This window comes from Sceloporus occidentalis, unplaced genomic scaffold, assembly GCF_023333645.1.
Source record: "Sceloporus occidentalis isolate IW3139 unplaced genomic scaffold, rSceOcc1.0.p SCAF_122, whole genome shotgun sequence".
NCBI lineage: Eukaryota > Metazoa > Chordata > Lepidosauria > Squamata > Phrynosomatidae > Sceloporus > Sceloporus occidentalis.
In genome coordinates, this window is record NW_028317102.1 from 1,098,873 (window position 1) to 1,117,435 (window position 18,563).

The 18,563-nt window shown below is 43.0% G+C and overlaps 1 protein-coding gene across 1 annotated transcript; it reads left to right on the top strand.

The window, feature by feature from the left end:
- The first annotated feature begins 1,701 nt into the window (after nucleotides 1-1,701).
- Nucleotides 1,702-11,796, top strand: LOC149282141 (lysine-specific demethylase 4A-like). The gene is made up of 21 exons (XM_089498546.1): nucleotides 1,702-1,839; nucleotides 1,987-2,162; nucleotides 3,087-3,201; nucleotides 3,534-3,727; nucleotides 3,858-3,907; nucleotides 4,324-4,427; nucleotides 4,692-4,829; nucleotides 5,046-5,224; nucleotides 5,926-6,101; nucleotides 6,846-7,153; nucleotides 7,532-7,652; nucleotides 8,017-8,201; nucleotides 8,341-8,539; nucleotides 9,128-9,204; nucleotides 9,329-9,384; nucleotides 9,663-9,771; nucleotides 9,858-10,043; nucleotides 10,435-10,602; nucleotides 11,007-11,126; nucleotides 11,357-11,449; nucleotides 11,656-11,796. The coding sequence occupies exons 1-21, from the start codon at nucleotides 1,702-1,704 to the stop codon at nucleotides 11,794-11,796; spliced, it is 3,033 nt and encodes a 1,010-aa protein (XP_089354672.1).
- The last annotated feature ends 6,767 nt before the right edge of the window (nucleotides 11,797-18,563 follow it).

The following is an 18,563-nucleotide window of genomic DNA, read 5'->3' on the forward strand; positions in this document are numbered from 1 at the left end:
CGGCTGATTGGTTCGGAAAGCCAATGCAGTTAGCATGTGATTGGACAGCGCTATGCAGACCTCATTCACGCGGCCAATCAAGAATACGAGCCCCGCCTCTAAGCCGCAACAAAACATTTCTCGACCCAGCCCGATGTCCGCACGCTGATTGGCTGTTGGGCTCTCAAGCGTTTGGGAAGCAGTGCGCATGCACAGTGATGCGAAAGCGAAAAGGCGAGCAGAAGAAAGCAGCTCGCACCGGCAACGACCAAGGGCACATAACGGGGCAGGTGCCGTGGACACGGCGTGATAAGATCGTTAACGGCGACCACAGTGACCTATGTTACCGACCTGGGTATTTTTAGGCTGTTAAAGGGGCGCGACTTATACCGCTTCGTTCTCTACCCAGCTAACCTACGGTACGTCCTTTCTCTGTGTGTTACGTCACTATGTCCCCTCACACTACCACCAAACCGGGGCTCCGGGGTGGGTACACATTGGCCAAGATAATGATCCCCTCATCAGCCAATAGGAAAGCTGCGCACGTTTCCCTGTGCAGAGCTTCCGGTTACCGTGGGTTTAACCAATCATAGCCTGGCATATAAAGATGCCACGCCTTCAATTCGCCGTGCTTCCTGTGTTGGCTGTCAATCACATAGCTGGGCTGTTCTTTAAGAGCGGTGGGTGTGGGGCGTCGGTTTATATCGTTATTATTATGATTATTACTATTTTTATGGTTATTATCTGCATTAACCGGCTCAGGGAGCGGGCACGGCGCGCGGGCGCGGTGAAGGGTTTTACAGACATGAATTACTTTGCAGATTTGATTTAATTTCCTGGTTCTTAATTTCAGACCCAATCACGGAACCCGATTGGTTCAGATGAGTTTATTGACTGCAGCATTAAATATTTATTGCTATTTCTCATATACACTGAAATATTATTGTATAGAACTACTTGACAGGTGCACCCATAAGATCGATAGATCTATGTTAGATAGATATAGATATATATATATATATATATATATATATATATATATATATATATATCTCTCTTTCCATGGTGCCTGGACTAGTAACCTGTACCATGGATACAGAATAAAGCGCCAAACCGTCTGCATGTGATAGAATTTAAAGTGCTCACTTTACTACTTGTACATCGTACAGGGTTTTTGGTGTTCCTCTAGTTTGTGGTAGTGTCACGTGCTTGTATGACATCAGGTTTGTCACATGGGGAGCTGTCATCATTCACAGTCAGAATCTTTACGTTGCTATAGCAGCCTGAGGATTACGATGGTGTAACAGGAACTCGTATAGGGTACTTCCAGACATCATACCTATATGCCAGATGCTGACTTTAATGGCGTATGTATATACATGTATGTATGTGTGTGTGTGTGTGTGTGTGTGTGTGTGTATATATATATATATATATATATATATGTGTGTATGTAAATATAATGTGTGTACATGTGTCATTAAATGTAGTTTTATATCTTATGGTTTGCAGGCTAAATATTTTTTTAAAAATCTGGGATAGACCTTTTGGTTTTAAAATGTTATTTTAGATTGTTTGAAGATGTGATGTAACTCTTAGTCATTTAGCACTAATATAAATACACAAACATATCAAGTTTACATCTTTTTTTTTTTTATCTGTTGTATCGCAGGCTCGATTTCTTCTGAGGTTTTGAAGAGCCCTGGAGGCTTTGACGCCAGGATGGCTGGCGAAAATGACAACCCCAACCCCGGCTCAAGGATCATGACGTTCTACCCGACCACGGAAGAGTTTCGCAACTTCAAGCGTTACATTGCTTACATTGAGTCGCAAGGAGCGCACCGCGCTGGGTTGGCAAAGGTGGGTAAAGCGCACCTTAGTGCTGACCTGTCAGTCAACGCTGATTCAAAGCTGTACACCGGTGGTTTGATCCCTGCTCAGCTCCTTGTTTCCCGTTGTCATGCGCGTGCTTCTGCAGTGCTCAGAGCTTTCGAAATATTCTTGCAGGTTGTTCCTCCGAAGGGATGGAAGCCGCGAACCTGTTACGACGATTTGGACGATCTGGTTATTCCAGCCCCGATTCAGCAGGTGGTCACCGGCCAGTCTGGACTCTTCACTCAGTATAACATCCAGAAGAAACCGATGACCGTCAAAGAGTTTCGGCGAATTGCTAATAATGACAAGTAAGAGCCGGTGGTGGAACTCGATGTACTATGAAATGTGATTTCTCTTAAGAATGGGCCAGTGCGCCATGTTGCAGTATTTAGACTATAAGCTCTTAAAATAAATGCTTGCTTGAGTGCCAAGTTTACAATGAGACATTTAGGAACCAGTCGTACAGCACCACATAATATGTTGGCACTTTGTAAATTAACATTAAAGAACTTAGTCTACAGCCTTTAACTTCCCTTCCTTAAAGCTCAACTATATTTTATCTTCTTGTGTTAAAGGCCCGCTGTACATCCAACTCTGCCGCAGATCTATGTTGGGTGGCCTTGATTAAAAGCATTCCGACATGCTCTACCCCAGCGGTTCTCAACCTGTGGGTCGACAGACCCTTTCACAGGGGTCACCTAAGACAATCGGAAAACAAATATTTCACAATATATAATTACATATTGTTTTTGTGATTAATTGCTATGCTTTAATTATGTTCAGTTTGTAACAATGAAAATACATCCTGCATATCAGAATTTTATGACTGGGGGTCACCACAACATGAGGAACTGTATTAAAGGGTTGCGGCATTAGGAAGGTTGAGAATCACTGCTCTACACCTTCAGCCTTATTTTGTTTTTCCCCTTCATATAAATTCTACATTCTGTTCAAAGGAGCAATAACCTCTTCTCACTTAAATTATACACTTTTACGTGTTTATTTTCAATTCATTCATTCTACCAAATGCTCATTTACTGTTAGACATTCAGCCTGCAGACAAAATCATTCCTGCTAAGTGGCTTTTTAGGTGTTGCGTACGAGGATACACATTGAGCTGGCATTGATGAAATAATAACATAAGAAAGCATCTTCTTGGAGCAAGGCGTATTGTGTGGCTTATCCGGCTTGCTGTGTTCTTCCTGGTCATCTCTCAATGCTTATTGCTGCAGGTACTGCACTCCCCGCTACGCAGACTTTGAAGACTTGGAACGCAAGTACTGGAAAAATCTGACATTCAACGCCCCCATCTATGGTGCAGACGTGAACGGTTCTTTGTATGACAAGGTACTTGACCCTGACGTCGTCCCAGCGATTTCCGAAGCATGTTTTGGGATTATACGGGAGAACTAAAGTTGAGCGGCTCTTAAATGATGGCACGGTGTTATGTATGCTGTGTATACCCTCTGTTTGATCCGTAAATTAAATTCACTTGTGAAATTCCCCAGCATTTTATAGTTAAAATGATTGAATTTGACCATTAGATCTTCGCCCTAATTGTTTTATATGCGTTTCAGGAATAGGCAATGTTGGTTAATTTGACTCTAGCGGTACCTCGTGTGATGCCGTGTGCTGCTACCATGTAGCTTGCTCTTACCGTGGTCTGTTTCATCCCAAAGGGCATTGAAGAGTGGAACATTGGGCGTCTGAACACGATTCTGGATGTGGTGGAGAGGGAGAGTGGGATAACCATAGAAGGAGTAAACACGCCCTACCTGTACTTTGGCATGTGGAAAACCTCATTCGCCTGGCATACTGAAGATATGGATCTTTACAGCATCAATTACTTGCATTTTGGTGAACCCAAGTCCTGGTAAGATTTGCTTTATGGGAAGGTGGTCGTCGTATAATAGTACAGTATGTGCTGTCACTCTGTAAATAAAATGTAATATGCTCTTGCTTATTTTGTAACTTGAACCAATAACTTTTTTCCCCTCTCCTAGGTACACTGTCCCCCCTGAGCACGGGAAAAGGCTGGAGAGGCTAGCCAAAGGTATTCCAATATCATCTGATTGTTAATAGTAAACTGAATGTCCATTACTGATCCTAGCATCCAAATTTCCTTTTATTTACCCAATTTTTACTTTCTAATGTTCCATGTTAAAGGTAACTGTTGCAGGGATACATTTCTCTACTCTTCTAATTAGAGAAAGTGTTCCTGTTTATCGCAGCAGAACTGTGTTAGTTAAATGGCAAAGTACTTGGGCACAGTGTCTGTCTGTAGAATCCGATGAAACGTTTCTACGCCAAGTTAACACTTTACCAAGAAATCCTCCGTGAATATGGTCGGTGACAGTTCAGGCAAATCTTCCTTCTGTTACATGGGAGATGCCAGGACCTGGCTATTTTTACCAGTTAGTTTGTCTCATTCTCCGGTCTCTAACAGACTCCATGTGTTGTGTGCTTTAGGCTTTTTTCCTGGAAGTGCTCAAAGCTGCGAAGCCTTCCTACGTCACAAAATGACTCTCATTTCCCCCTTTATCCTGAAGAAGTACGGCATCCCTTTTGACAAGGTGAGTAGGATCAATTGCAGCATCATAGCTAGACTTGTACTCAAAATGTCTGTACACTATGGTAGTTATATTATAACAAAAGCATCAAGTATCTTTGTTGGTATCTAATAAAAATATCCATGCATACATAACCTGACTAGAGAAAGCTCGCTTGTCTGGCAAAAACATTGAACATCTGACCCTTAAGGACATCGATGCTGTACGATCCCTGTGCTCTCTCACCTCGTTTGATCCAGGCTTATTATTGAGTGCTTTTTGTTATAGATAACTCAAGAAGCTGGTGAATTTATGATCACTTTCCCATACGGCTACCACGCTGGCTTTAACCATGGATTCAACTGTGCAGAGTCCACCAATTTTGCTACTTTACGCTGGATTGAGTACGGGAAGCAGGCTGTTCTGGTGAGCGTCATGAATGGAGCTTTGGTCTGACATTGGTGTAATTCTTTGCTATTTGGGATGTGGATCTTTTTAAACGCGAAGGCCTCTAGCTTAAAATAAAGTTGGGATTTGCATAAAACGGACCCAGAATCTCATTGAACTTGGATCAGGTAGTTATTTAACTTTTGTATTTAATGTGCCAACATGTAACCCTTTGTACATCTGCGTTGTGTGCAGTGTTCTTGCAGGAAGGACATGGTCAAAATATCCATGGATGTGTTTGTGCGGAAATTCCAGCCTGAGCGCTACAAACTGTGGAAATCGGGGAAAGACGTTGGCCCCATCGACCATACGCAGCCAACTCCAGAGGCTGCCGAGTTCACTGACGACCAAACTGAATCCGAGCAGAAAAAAAGGTAAATCTGGTACTGAATTACACTGCGCTGGAGAGCCTTTGTCAAGAAATAGAACAACCTCTTATTGTAAACAGAACTTTGTGAATGGAGACACTTTTTTTTTTTTCTTTTTTTTTTTTTCTATTTAAGCAATTCTTGTTTTTTATGTGTTCTCGCTTTATCTTTCTAAACAAACACCCTGGCTCCTAATTATACACCCTCTGGTAAAGAATAGAATGGCTCAGTCTTAATGGCACACAACAAAATTAGATAAAACCAGATTTTTTAACAATGCCCCCCCCGTCACACTGATTTCTTTGTTAATTAAATCCAACAAAATAAATGTTGGTTTATTTGAAAGGTTGCTTGCTGAAACAAAATGTGTAGGGTGTGAGTAACAATATTTAAGTTTAACCAACATTCCTCTGATTCTGTGTTGAGTTGCTGGTCCAAATATTTTAGTATATAATTTGCTATAATTATAGCAAATCCTACGTGTTGTGCTTCTCAGGTTTGGGATTAAAGCCCTCAATAAATTAGTGTTGGGGTAGCGTGTAGGGTTTTTTATTTATTTTTTCTATATTTATATTCCTTCAGAAATAGTGTGAATAGAAACCTTCAGGAGGATGCACGGTGTATATTGTTTGTGTTCCCTATGTGTGATTGCTGATCAATTTAAAAGGCTGCAGGTATACATAGTCTGCCTCTCTCTATCACTACAGCGTGGCCAAACACCGCATTGGAACCAAGAGGCACCGAGTGTGTCTGGAGGTGCCGAAGGAGCTGAGTGGAGACTTCTCTGCGGAGGACTTCTGCCCCGTGCCGTGCGATGTGGACACCCCGTGTGTTGCACAGGTCAAAGAGGCTGAGAGTGGCACGGATGACGCTATGGAGCCAGGTACAACTTTCTGGAGAGAGTCTGTGTTAGAATTACTGTCGTCAGTTAAAAGGCAGGGATGCAGATTACTGGACGTGAGGGCCCGTCAGTGACCGTTATAGCTATAAGCCAGTTGTAAGGTGAACAGAGAAGTTAAAGGGTTTGCCATTCTTTTCCTTGTCCGATAAACATGTGTGTATAACTTCTAGCTGGCATTAAGATGAGGAACATGCGTATTATTATATATGAAAACGGTATACAAGGCAAAGTAGCTTTGCTGCTGCCCCCTGCTATTTTGGAGGGGAACCCCTTCATACTTTGTTATTCATGGCACCTGCTGTTATGTCAGATGTGTACAGATGTTTCCGCATTCTGTTCTCGCCTATTAAAGTCTCAACCTCCATTAGTACAATACGAAAGGGCTTTGTTCTCGTTAAGATTGGTTGATTGTACAAAAGTAGCGTGGACCCAATTCCATTGAAGTTCAGACTTAAACGCAAACTTTCTCCCTTTTTAATAAAGAAGCCCATTTGAATAAATCCGAGTGCTCAAGACCACCTGCATGTAGATCGCAAGATGTTGCGCTAACACAAACACTTGCTCGAAGATACGTTTACGCATGTCTGGTCGCCCCTCACAAAAACTTTGCAAGACTCAGTATGACCCTTCAGCTTGCTTTTGTCTATGGAGTGTGTTACAGCCGTGTTGTTGAATGCGTTTGATAAGCAGCGCTGTGTAGTTCCTCACATGTTTGTTTTATCGCAGGCTCCTCTGGACAAACTTTTGAAACTCTTAAGAACGTTCAGAGTTTCAATCTCCCAGGACAGGATCCGGCGTTTTCCAACCCAGGCAGCCCATCGACCAGCCGGCAGAGCTCAGCTCCGTGTTCCTCCTCCTCTCAGGACAGTTCCCCCGACAGCTCGGGCTCGTCAGACACGGACTCCGACGCACAGCAGAGCGGCCACTCCGGCAAGAAGCATTCTGTTCATAGCTACGCCAAGGGGAATGACAACAAGGCAGTGAGAAAGAAAACGAGCAACATGGCCAGCTTCACCGAGCAGGACCTGAAAGAGGTATCTGAAACTACTTTGGCAAAGACCGAGCCCAACCAATCCCCGTTTCTGAACTTAAGCTCTGCTCGGCATTATACCCTGCAGTGTCCTGATCGTGTGCTTTATTTTCATCACGGAATACGTAACATTTCAAGGTTCATAAAGTCACCTTCATGCTGATATATGCCATTCTGTCTCATTGTGCTGAAAGTATTCTTCCAGCTGCGTTTCAGGTGGAGTCATCTCATTGGATTCTGGGAATCCAGTAAGAGTTGGTGTGTCTAATGTGTTCTAAATGGAATTAGAACGGATTAGAAGTACACAGTTTAAGCTTTTTGTGATCGGCCTTTTGGGGTGAACCTCCTTTTAACGTGTATCTACTGTCAATTTGTTATCCAGGTTGCTAAAAAGCACATGAAGTCCCTGAAAGAGAACATGAACGCTAAAAGCCGCCGCCAACCTCTGTCCAAGCTTCCTCGTTACCATCCTCTGGTGATGAAAGAGAGCGGCAGTGATGATGGTAATTTCTGATTTATGAATATCTAACGAGCGTTATTTAATGAAATGGTTGCCACTGCAGGATAGAGAAGAAAAATAGTTAGCTATACTTTCAGTGAATGTATAAAATGATTGGGCTAATATGTGATCTGCAAACTGACCTGAATGCCTCCTTTGGGGGTAAGTGTTCAAAATCTCACAACCCATGTGTTCACTAGATAGTAGAAATGTTTTGGTTAAAGGTAGGTGTCCTCTTTTGAACCATACGTATAGACCATATAAACTAATATTCTCTGTGTGAAAATATATTCAATCTTTTCTTTGTTACTCAGCGTAAGAGCTTTTATCGGTGCTCAGATTAACAAAATCTTGCTCTCTCCATTTAGATGTCCCGGACCAGATTTTAATGGATGAGGAATTTGAAGAAGCGGAGTCGTGGGCCAAGCGTCTCTCCCAACTGTGGCAGAATAAACCTCCCAATTTCCAGGCAGAGCGAGATTTCAATATTGCGATGTCCCTTTCTCCGCCGCACTGCGCGGTCTGCATGCTCTTCCAGTCTTACTCTTATCCAGTAAGATAAACCTTTGGCATTTGATGGCAGCTCTTTGGGTCGGAGCTGGGGTTATACCCTTGCCCGACGCGTCTGACCCGTTCCTTTTGTGTGTGGCAGATTATTTGGAGATGATTTGACTTTTGATTTTGCCCTGCAGTCAGAGTCTGGAGAAACTCCTGTGAAATGTGACCCGAGCGCAGTCGGATTCCAGATGAAGACCAAACCGCTTATCCCAGAGATGTGTTTCACGACCACCAGCAGCAGCACCGAACTCAACCTTTCTGCCCCTTTCCTGGAAGAAGATGGAACAAGCCTCCTCGTAACCTGCAAAAACTGCTGCGTGTGCGTCCACACCAGTACGTATCCCGCTGCTTACCCCGGTCTGTCTGCTGATGCCTCATTACGGGGCTATAGCAAAGGATTCAGTTGAGACATTTCTTTCTTCTATCTAAAGGTTTTAGATAATGTTTTCAGGCAGCTGTATATTAGCCATTTTTATGTGTTATCGTATCTCAGTTGACCAGATAAACACCATGACTTTGTGAATAGAACATCTGTCTTAATCTCCCATTTGGACGCCTTAATGCCATAAAGCATCAGCTCAGGGAAACGGGGAAAGCCACCCAAAATATCCCATGACTGACAACAATGGCAGCCTCCGGGTCTGCAGATAAAGGCAGTTTATTGGGACAAAATTAGATAATGCTGAGTTTTTGTGGATGCCGACCGCCATTACTGTACGCAGTGCTGGCCGTTTTTACTGTATACAGAGTTTTATTTAAGAATCAAAGAAACATTCTAAGCAGTTTGTAACATATTAAGAATGGACTGTTTCCTCAAAATTCACAAAGCATTATTAAAAGAATAAATAAAGTGGGCTATTTAAATTCTGAATGTGTCCACATTAAACGGCAGTGACTGTAAAACACTTGTCTTCTATCCAGGTTGTTATGGGGTGCCTCGAGAAAAAGCTGTCGACGGTTGGATTTGCTCAAGGTGCGAAGAGAATGCCTTAACAGAGGTAAGAGCCACAACCTATGGCCAAACCAACCAATAATGTAGAAATATCTCCCTTGTGTCGCATCCACTTATCGTTCCCCAAAGACTGATTTATTTTCTCTTTTTCTTTGGTCTCTCCTCTCCAGGACTGCTGTCTGTGTTCTCTGCGAGGCGGTGCTCTGCAGAAGGCTAATGATAACCGGTAAGTCTCTTTATGGGATGACGTGGGGTCATGGGGAGAATATAACATTCATTTATATAGCTATCTTTATCTATAAAATTAGACCCAAAACGCCTAATAGCCCCTTTGCCCCATAGCACCTTGCGTTAGACTGCTCTGTCCTGTTAACAGAAGCCAAAGGATTTATACAAGTTGTCTTTTTACATATATTAAAGTAATCTGTGAATCGGGCTGTGTCTAGCACTTGTGTTCATTGAGATCCGTGGTTGTTGTTTGACCCCCTGTCTGCCTGTGTTTAGGTGGGTGCACGTGATGTGCGCCGTGGCTGTGGCAGAAGCCAAATTTGTAAACATCGCAGAGCGCAGTCCGGTGGATATCAGCAAAATCCCGCTGCAGAGGTTTAGACTGGTAAGTGTTTGATTGGCGGCTGGTTGTGTTGGTCGGTATCTGGATGTTAAACGCTGTCCAAATCTGACCTTGTGTTCCCGTTCCAGAAATGTGCTTTCTGCAAGAAAAGGAGAAAGAGAGTTGCGGGGTGCTGTGTTCAGTGTTCACACGGACGCTGCCCCACGTCCTTCCACGCCTCCTGTGCCCAGGCAGCCGGGGTGGTGATGCAGCCCGACGACTGGCCCTTTGTCGTCTTTATAACATGTTTCAGGCACAAATCCACCAACAATGACGTAGGTCATAGACGGACGAATGGCAATTGTTTCATTATCGTTTTGTATATATAAACCAAAATTAGTTTGTTTGTGCATGTGTAATAATTTTTTTTTTAAGTTGATATTAATTTTGAAAATATCACGAAATTACATCCGAGACCAAAGTGACTTCCTAATTATTAAAAGGGTGCTTAATTCTCCATTGATCTGTTTAAGCGTTGTAGATGCTCACGGCACTTTTTAGTGCAGCGATCCTATGTATTAAAGAGCGTATGGTGGCTGGAGTGTCCCTTAAAATGCTGCATTATATCTCGTGGGTGTCTGTGTGTCTCAATCAACTGCCTGCTGATTTTTGCGTTCTGATCTGATCCAGCAACGCATATATGTAACCTTATTTCACTCCTCGCAGGGAAAAGATTCAAACAAGGACATCGTTCTTGGGCAGACAGTAATCAGCAAACATAAAAATGGCAGATACTATCAGTGCGAGGTGGTCAAACTATCCAAGGAAACGTTCTACGAGGTCAATTTTGACGACGGCTCCTTCAGCGATAACTTATATCCAGAGGATATCGTGGTAAGAGCGCACGTCATGGTTTTCTGTGAAAATTCCTAGGAAAAATACACCTACGTTTTTCTTAATGCCAGATTTATATTTAAAATGTGTTCTATGAACTTGTCGTTTGTCACATTTATACTATCTTCAAAATACGTTTCCTATGTTCCTCCGTGAAGGCTGTTAAACAGAATAGTCGGACGGAGGGATGTTTCCTGTGTGGTTTTGTATAGACAGTTTCCATGTTTTTGGGTGACTAAGCTTAACCTTGGAGGTGCTAATAATAACCATAATGTTGCAGAAACAGATCTACCCTTTGCACTTAATATACCCCCTTTTATACAATAAGCGCTGACGTATAGCACAGTAGTCTACAGACTGTCCTGTAGATCTTACGGGTTAAGTATTAACTCCTCTATTTACAGAGTCGCGACTGCCTTACGATGGGACCCCCTCCTGCCGGAGACATTGTGCAAGTCCACTGGACAGATGGATTGGTTTATGGTGCCAAGTTTGTTGCATCTCACACCATTCAAATGTATCAGGTAAGTGATGGAGAACAGAACACACAAAGTTTAAGGGAAAAGTCTTTACACCGGTAGTAGTACAAAAATAAAATCTAGGTTCCTTTTTGTAGGACCTACTTATCTGCTGTCTCCGGTATTCCGATACTAAAGCACGTGATTGTGCGGATGTAATGTCTGTTTTGGGGTTTTCAACGTGACTAAGCCCACAGGAAAACAAAACCATGATTTTCTTGTATTTGGTTGATTAGGTGGAGTTTGAAGATGGGTCCCAGCTGGCCGTGAAGCGAGATGATGTTTACACTCTAGACGAAGAGTTGCCAAAGAAAGTGAAAACCCGTTTGGTACGTCATTTCTTGTTTTGTCTGTCTTGGCCACGCTTTATGTATTTTGGCTTATTTTTGCTGTCTCAGGTCTCTGTGCCGTATGGGAAAGCCACAGAATTGCATAGTCTTGCAGTAATCCCGTCAGTAGTGTGATCATTCTGTCCCAAAAGCTGTGTGATCTTGTTGTTGTGTCCGGTACTTACCGCTTTATTTTCCCCTCGCAGTCCGTGGCATCTGACATGCGCTTCACAGAAATCTTCACCGAGAAGGAAGTGAAACAAGAAGTGAAGAGACAGAGAGTCATCAACTCCCGATATCGGGAAGATTACATCGAGCCCGCGCTCTACCGCGCCATCATGGAGTGAGGCTGGGACCAGCCAAGGCCACCACTCCTCTCTGCCCAACATCAATAGAAGAGGACAACAGCCTGTGTGTTCTGGGAGTGCAAAATTGTGGCCAAATATTTGATACATTATTGGAAAATGGGACCTTATGAATTCTACTGTGATCTGGCATAGTTAACATTTGAAACTTTAAGAAAAAAAAGTCCTACCATTTTTTACAAAGTGGTAACGAAGAAATATACTTTCCTGCTGGCTTGTGTCACCTGTTTGCATTTTGGGCAGCTCTCTGAAGACTTATGATAAAGTTCTTGCCCGCACTTTGACGACTTTCCGAACAGTGTTAAAGGTGCTTGCTCTCATGTCTTATTCTTTCTTTTTTTTTTTTTTTTAAGTTTTTGACATGTTTTCTTCTCTCCTATTTCAACATGACCCGTGGAGGATTTACTCCAATCGCACCATTTGACCTGGAGAAAAACTGAGGAAATGCCCTCTTATTGTCAGATCCAAGAAACTGGGATTTGAACATCAATTGAGACTTTTTTTTTTTTTTTTTTTTTTCCTGAATCAATTAGATTCTACCTTCCATTTGATGAACTTTGCGTTGGGATATGCTGCGTTCTTGTGCAGAAAGCGTGGACTTGTCTATAAAATAAACTAGCAGGTTCTGCTCACTCCTTGCGAATGGATTTTTTGCGGCAGGTGCATTTTGTGACGCGGTTACGATGTCTTGCGCTGGAGGTTGGACGTTGGGCCTTTCCATTTTCTAATCGGTGTCTACCTCTCGCTTAACAGCTAAATGTCTGTTCATGAAATTGTAAACTGATCTGATTTGGTTCCGCCTCTGCCTGTTCACCGTCGCGTGACCATGAAGTATCACAAACAGGTGCTACAGTCCTACGGTGGAGCCCGTCGGCGTATGATAACGAAACAAACGGACAGATGTATGGGGGTATCTATATAGAGCAAGGGACTTATTTTGCCCACAAGTGGACTTTGGGTGCTATAGTGTAAGGGTGAATTGTCGAGTATAATTTTATATTTGTACTTAAATGCACACTATATCTTTTTATAAGATGAGTTGGAAAAACATTGCATTGCATTGCCGCTACTTTTTTCTTTTTTGTCGAGCATTCTGTCCACTTTGTTTTCTACCGCTGAAGTAACAGTATTTTACAGAATAGCATGTAAAAGCTGTGGGCTTGTTAAGAGTTCTGATACCCTTGTATCTCCCTGCCTGCTGGTTTTGTAATTTGGCTCTAAATCTTGAGCCAAGACGTGTATTTTATAAAGAGCCGTTTTTAACACAGTGCAGCAAATGGACCGATTTTTGTATATATATTTCTATTTAAATAGGTAATTTAATTCATGCGGTTGCGTGAACCCCTGAAGTGCTAGAAATATTGGGTGACTGCTGGTAAACGGATAAAACAAGTGCAGAATAATCAGAATGGATGAAAGCGGTTGCCGGATTTGCCACAATCTCCGGGGCAAAGTTGGAACCTCCAAGCCATCAGGAACTTCTCTTACCCCGAGGTAGAAAACGAGTCTACGGAAGCAAGTCCTGTTCTTTGATCGTACCGTGGCCGATGCGTCTTCTGCACTTCAATCATTGTTTTATTTTATTTAAGTTCTTTCGTCGTAGAGGACCTGTTCATAAATGTGTTACTTACCTACCCGGTGCTGGAGCGGCCAGCTTAAAATTCAAACCTGTGTTTTGAAGAAAGGAAAAAAAAAATGCATTTTGTTTTCTTTTTAAACTAAATCTTTAAATTATATTGCTCGGTAGATCATTCATTTTTAGCAATAAACTTGTGTGACGTGCATTGCTTGTCTGTGAATGTTGTTTGAAAATGTACGGTTTTAAGTAAAATGAATACAGGTTTCGGTGTTTTGTCCTGGAACGGGGTTTGTAGTCTGTTCCTGAATTGTCTGCGTTCCTCTAATGCTCATAAGATGAGACTGTTCTCTGGTAGCGAACCAGGGACCCGTTTATTCAGATTTGCTCCTTCAATTTGTTGCAGTTTTATGGCAGTGGCTTCGCTTTACATTATGAGTGCCAGCTCCAAGAACAGCTTGGATCGCTTTGTAGAAGGCATTTAAATCTGGTGAGGTTCTGCACTTTATTAAATGATCTGTGCTGTGCCACCTCAGCCATTCTTGAAGTTATAAGCCAGTAACGGCTCTACATCATGCATAGTGAAGCCACAACTCGCCTGCAATCTCCAGGGGTTAATTCTCTAAAGGGATACTTGTGGGTTCAACTTCCTCGCTTTGCTATAAAGGGCCAACACTGTTGGGTTTCTCCAGCAAGAAGCCACCCTGCACAATGTATAACTCAATGGATGAGACTGGCTTGAATTCGGTAACCATTATTCAGGGCCAACCAAATTGTTCATGCCGCAGATGCTTGCTGAGATTGGCTCTTCGTGCTGTATAGCCAAGGAGTTGAATTCACAACCCTTTTAGTGGATAGATCCCAATGTGAAAAGCTAGCTGGACCTGGATTCAGTTAAACGTACATTGTAGATGCCCCCTGGGCTAATTAGGTGGCATTAACAGATTGCTCACACTTTCAGTGAGTACAGTATGTGACTCTGAACTAGTTACAAGGACGGCTTTACAGTAACAATTTCGTTCTGCATATTCCTTTAAAAGTGTTACATCTATCCTAAAGGTACAGTAAAAAAAAGTGTTTTTTGATGCATTCTGGTGTCCATTAAGCATGAGCTCTGATGCATTTTACAAATAGCGGCCGACGTTCTTTAAATACTGAAGTTATTAAATCAGACTTCTGACCTCAAGCTGCCTTCACTGCAACCAGGAGGTATAATAAAGAGTATCGGCTCCACCGACTGAGCTAGCCGGGGCGCTTTAATCAGGTAGCCTACTCTCTAGCACTCTAATTCAGGCCAGTGGATGCTGAGTATCGGTGTCCGCTGTGGATGTATGCCTGTGGGTTTTGCAGGCTCTCCTCGTGTCAATTTGTCTCTAGTTTATCCATCGTTTCAACCGCTGTAGAGCTTTACTAAGTTCCATCAAATAGAAGATTAAAAGAGAAGCCTCCTTTCTCGAATGGATTTCTCAGGCCAGTACAAGATGAGACTTTGCCTTCCCTGATGACTTTGATTACTTTGACTGCAAAGCACCAAGGATTATTTAAATAGAGAACACTGGAGGAACATTCTGCTGGTTACTGGGCTGAGCGCTCCACTGTGCGGCGGAATTGCTTTTTGTACATAACCCACAACGTACATATAAACTACCAACTTATGACTTCATAGGTAGCACTTAAGAAGTTTGTGTAGAGGTGTGTATGTATATGTATATATATACATATACAAAGTATTGGGACACCTGACCATTACACCAACAGGGACTTTGATGACATCACATTATAATACATAGACATTACTAGGTGGTTGGTCCCCCTTTTGCAGCTTCCACTCTTCTGGGAAGGATTTTCACAAGGTTTTGGGGAGTTTCTGTGGGAATTTGTGGCCATTCATCCAGTAGAGCGTCTGTGAGGTCAGGCAATGTTGGATGAGACGCCCGGCAAATAATCTCCGTTGCGGTTCATCCCAAAGGTGTTCGCTGGGGTTGAGGTCGGGGCTCTGTGCAGCCGGTAAATTCTTCCACACCAGACTCGTCCAACCATGTCTTTATGGACCTCACATCATCCTAATTATTCTTAACTGAAAAGTAGAAATACACTATTTTAATAATTGATAACATTTTGATGCATCTCCAGTTGAAGGAGAAGACAATGCACCAGCCGCGTCTCCATGGATGAAGTAACTGCATTAGCCATGTATCAAATAATAAGAGAAATATCATGGCAAAGGATCAGCTGTATAATATATTTCTTGAGCAAACATACCACAAAAAAAATTGGCCCCATACCTAGAAATGTTAGGTTCCTTCCCAGGGATGCTGTCCTCGGGCCAACACGTTCCTCTCCCATGCAGATTCCAAATCTGACATTGTGTTTGATCAAAGTGTCTTGTGTGACGGGGAGAAAACACATGACCAGCATGTGAATGTTCGCACCCAGAATGTGTGTGTGAGAATGCTTTGAATAGAATATAACGTTACCTATCAATGAACACAGCTGTTCTGGTTACTCTCGCAGCTGCTGAATATGAAGCGGAATGTCTGCATTCATGTAACGGAGAATAGTTCCGACAATTATAATCTTCCACCAGACACCCAGCATCGGTTTTGCCGAATTAATGGTCTGAATGGAAAGCTAGCCGAGCTGACCAACAGAATAATGTATAGATCAATACATCAAAACACATGAATGTAATGAGACATCATACCTGCCAATATCCCAAATTTAAGACAATACGCATTTCAAATTTTTTTAAGATGTACTAAAGAGCCACAATATTAGGATAAATCTGTGTTACGCGTGAATAGCCCTCAGCTACTGATCTGCGAAGGACGTATGAAGAGCCCGAGGTATTGTGCTTTCTTCGTCCCAACGCCATTGTGGCCCCAGCTCATGGATGGTACTATAGATATTGCGTAGGCTAGCCAAGTGTGGATAAGAAAAAGGGTGCAAAAGAGGAGTCCATGTACTAATGGTGAACCTACCGGCCCGGCTGATGCAAGGGGTTAGTATAAAGTGTGACCTTCACCCAAACAAACACACGCAGCAAGCGCCTGGGTAGACCTCATCTGGGGGCTCCATTGATACCTCAGGCTTCTAATGTGCTACTGGTCTTTAAAGCCAGAGTACCAAACTATACCTCTCTCACAGGTATTCAGCTGATCTCAGCCAAAAGGTGAAGCCCTCTCGCAGCCCAGACCCGATGGAGTCTGATAGTATGGTGCTGAGCTCTGTAGTAACCTGAAGATACAGGGGGTGACAACAACCTCCTACTAATGTATCAGAAAAATATATATCCCCGTAAATAGGGAAGGGAATAGTGAGTTCAGTTAGGGCCAAAGTGACTCGAACCTCACAATTCATACAATTACCCCGCACAAGCAGCCTCTACCCAGGGTGTCTGAAGCTTTCTGCCATTTGAGCACAAATTGGTAAATCATGCGTCCGATCTCTGTTGTAACATTAAGAGTAACGTGACAGCCGTGGAGGGCGGCATTGTGAGGATCACCAGGGTCTTAATAAGATTCTTTGTCAATACAATCCTTTGTATCCCTGGAGCTGCCGGGAATTTAAAAGTGCCTCCCCAGAGCCAGGATTAAGGACCAAAGGGCATACATAGGCCTAACCTCTCTGCAGGCTGCTTCATGGGATTTCAACCAATACTCCAAAAACTAGTGCATCAAAACCCTTCGGCGGTGTGTCATGTGCCTTAAAAGCCCCAGGGGTTTCTCTGTCCCATGACATGATGTGACCATCAGGGAACAGAATGGGTTAATAGCTTGTCGTAGGATAGACAACCCTTGCATTATAGTGCATTAAATAAATCATCCAGGTACCCCAGATGGGGCCACATTCTATCATGGAATTATTTTTTATTATTTTAATTTTTTTTATTTCTTTTTTTCTTTCATTCTTTCTTTCTTTCTTTTCAGGGCTAACCATTAATAATCCAACGTGAAGTTGAAGTACTGATACTATAAAACAAAATAAATTTAAAAAGTTATTTCTTGCAACTGTAATGGTCTGGCGGGTGTCTATTTCCACCCAGATTTTCCCTCTTTAATGTCACCAGAACTGGGAATTTTCTGTACTATCTTCAATGTCCACATGGACAGTGCGGTGGGGCACAATCATTCCCTGACCCAGTTCTCCCCTTCCCACCCCTTGAAAGTCTACCTGGGGTTAGTCTTGCCCCTTATCATGACCATGTCCACCACTCCTCTTATAAGCAGCGCGAGAAGAGTCTTAGTAGACAGCTAGGTATGTTGACAACCTTAAACATTTTCAGATGTTCCTAGGTGGATACAATAATAACCAATAATGGTTAAATAGTTCTTTTATAAGTGTTTGCTGATTTGAATGTTCTTGGATGAGAGGTAATCCAGAAGTGGAACTGGCTCACATATATCTATTGTGAGATTTTGGTAAGCCTTATGATGGCAAGAAAGCGGTGTCTGTTTCTTGTGTCTGCTGCTGTCTTTTGGGTGAGTGTTGGGTGAGTGTGTGTGTGAACAGAAGAAACCCTCATAAGAAGCCTTAAAGAAGTGGCTCCAAGGAAGCCTGTAATGTCTTTATGGAGTCCCCAGTTAAGAGCCACCTGAGCGTTCATTGCTGTGGTGTTTTTGGTTAAAGAACCTTCCGCTCTTTGATTTTCTGCCCTGGCCTGGCATATGGCTTGCCAGTGATGGTGACACTTCTTGAGAGGCTCATCAAGGACAGGCGCATCCTTTGGTACATTCCTGCTTGGGAGTATTTTCAGTTAAGATTCAGACACCCAGGCTAGAAAGCCACGTGCAACAATCACCCATCACACCACTGTCAAAACTTTTTTCACACATAACACATGTTAAGAGGCACAGCAGTCTCTCACAACTAACAGCCAGAAGAGCTGTGTGCAGGGGCCTTCCAGCTATCTCATCTCACACATCTTATTTTTTTTTTACACAAATCTGGCTAGTAAACCCAGCAGGCCATACCATGCAACCAGGCTGGAGAGCTGTGTGCAATGGCCTACCAACCACTCTACTGGCTCTTTGCCACCCTGCTGGGAAAGCACAACTTTACAGCTGCATTCCCCATGAGAGGCTTAACAGAGCACAGTAGCCCTTCCTCACCTCAGAAGCTCAGCCATAAGGCCGTGATGGAGAGCTCCAGGCCAGCAGCAAAGACCAGCATT

What these genes read in the sequence shown, in the direction of transcription:
- LOC149282141 (XM_089498546.1), top strand. Translation starts at nt 1,702, where the DNA reads ATGGCTGGCGAAAATGACAACCCCAACCCCGGCTCAAGGATCATGACG. An exon ending in TTTGGTGAACCCAAGTCCTG is followed by an intron (nt 3,728 to 3,857) that starts GTAAGATTTGCT and finishes CCCCTCTCCTAG; the next exon opens with GTACACTGTCCCCCCTGAGC. An exon ending in ACGGGAAGCAGGCTGTTCTG is followed by an intron (nt 4,830 to 5,045) that starts GTGAGCGTCATG and finishes CGTTGTGTGCAG; the next exon opens with TGTTCTTGCAGGAAGGACAT.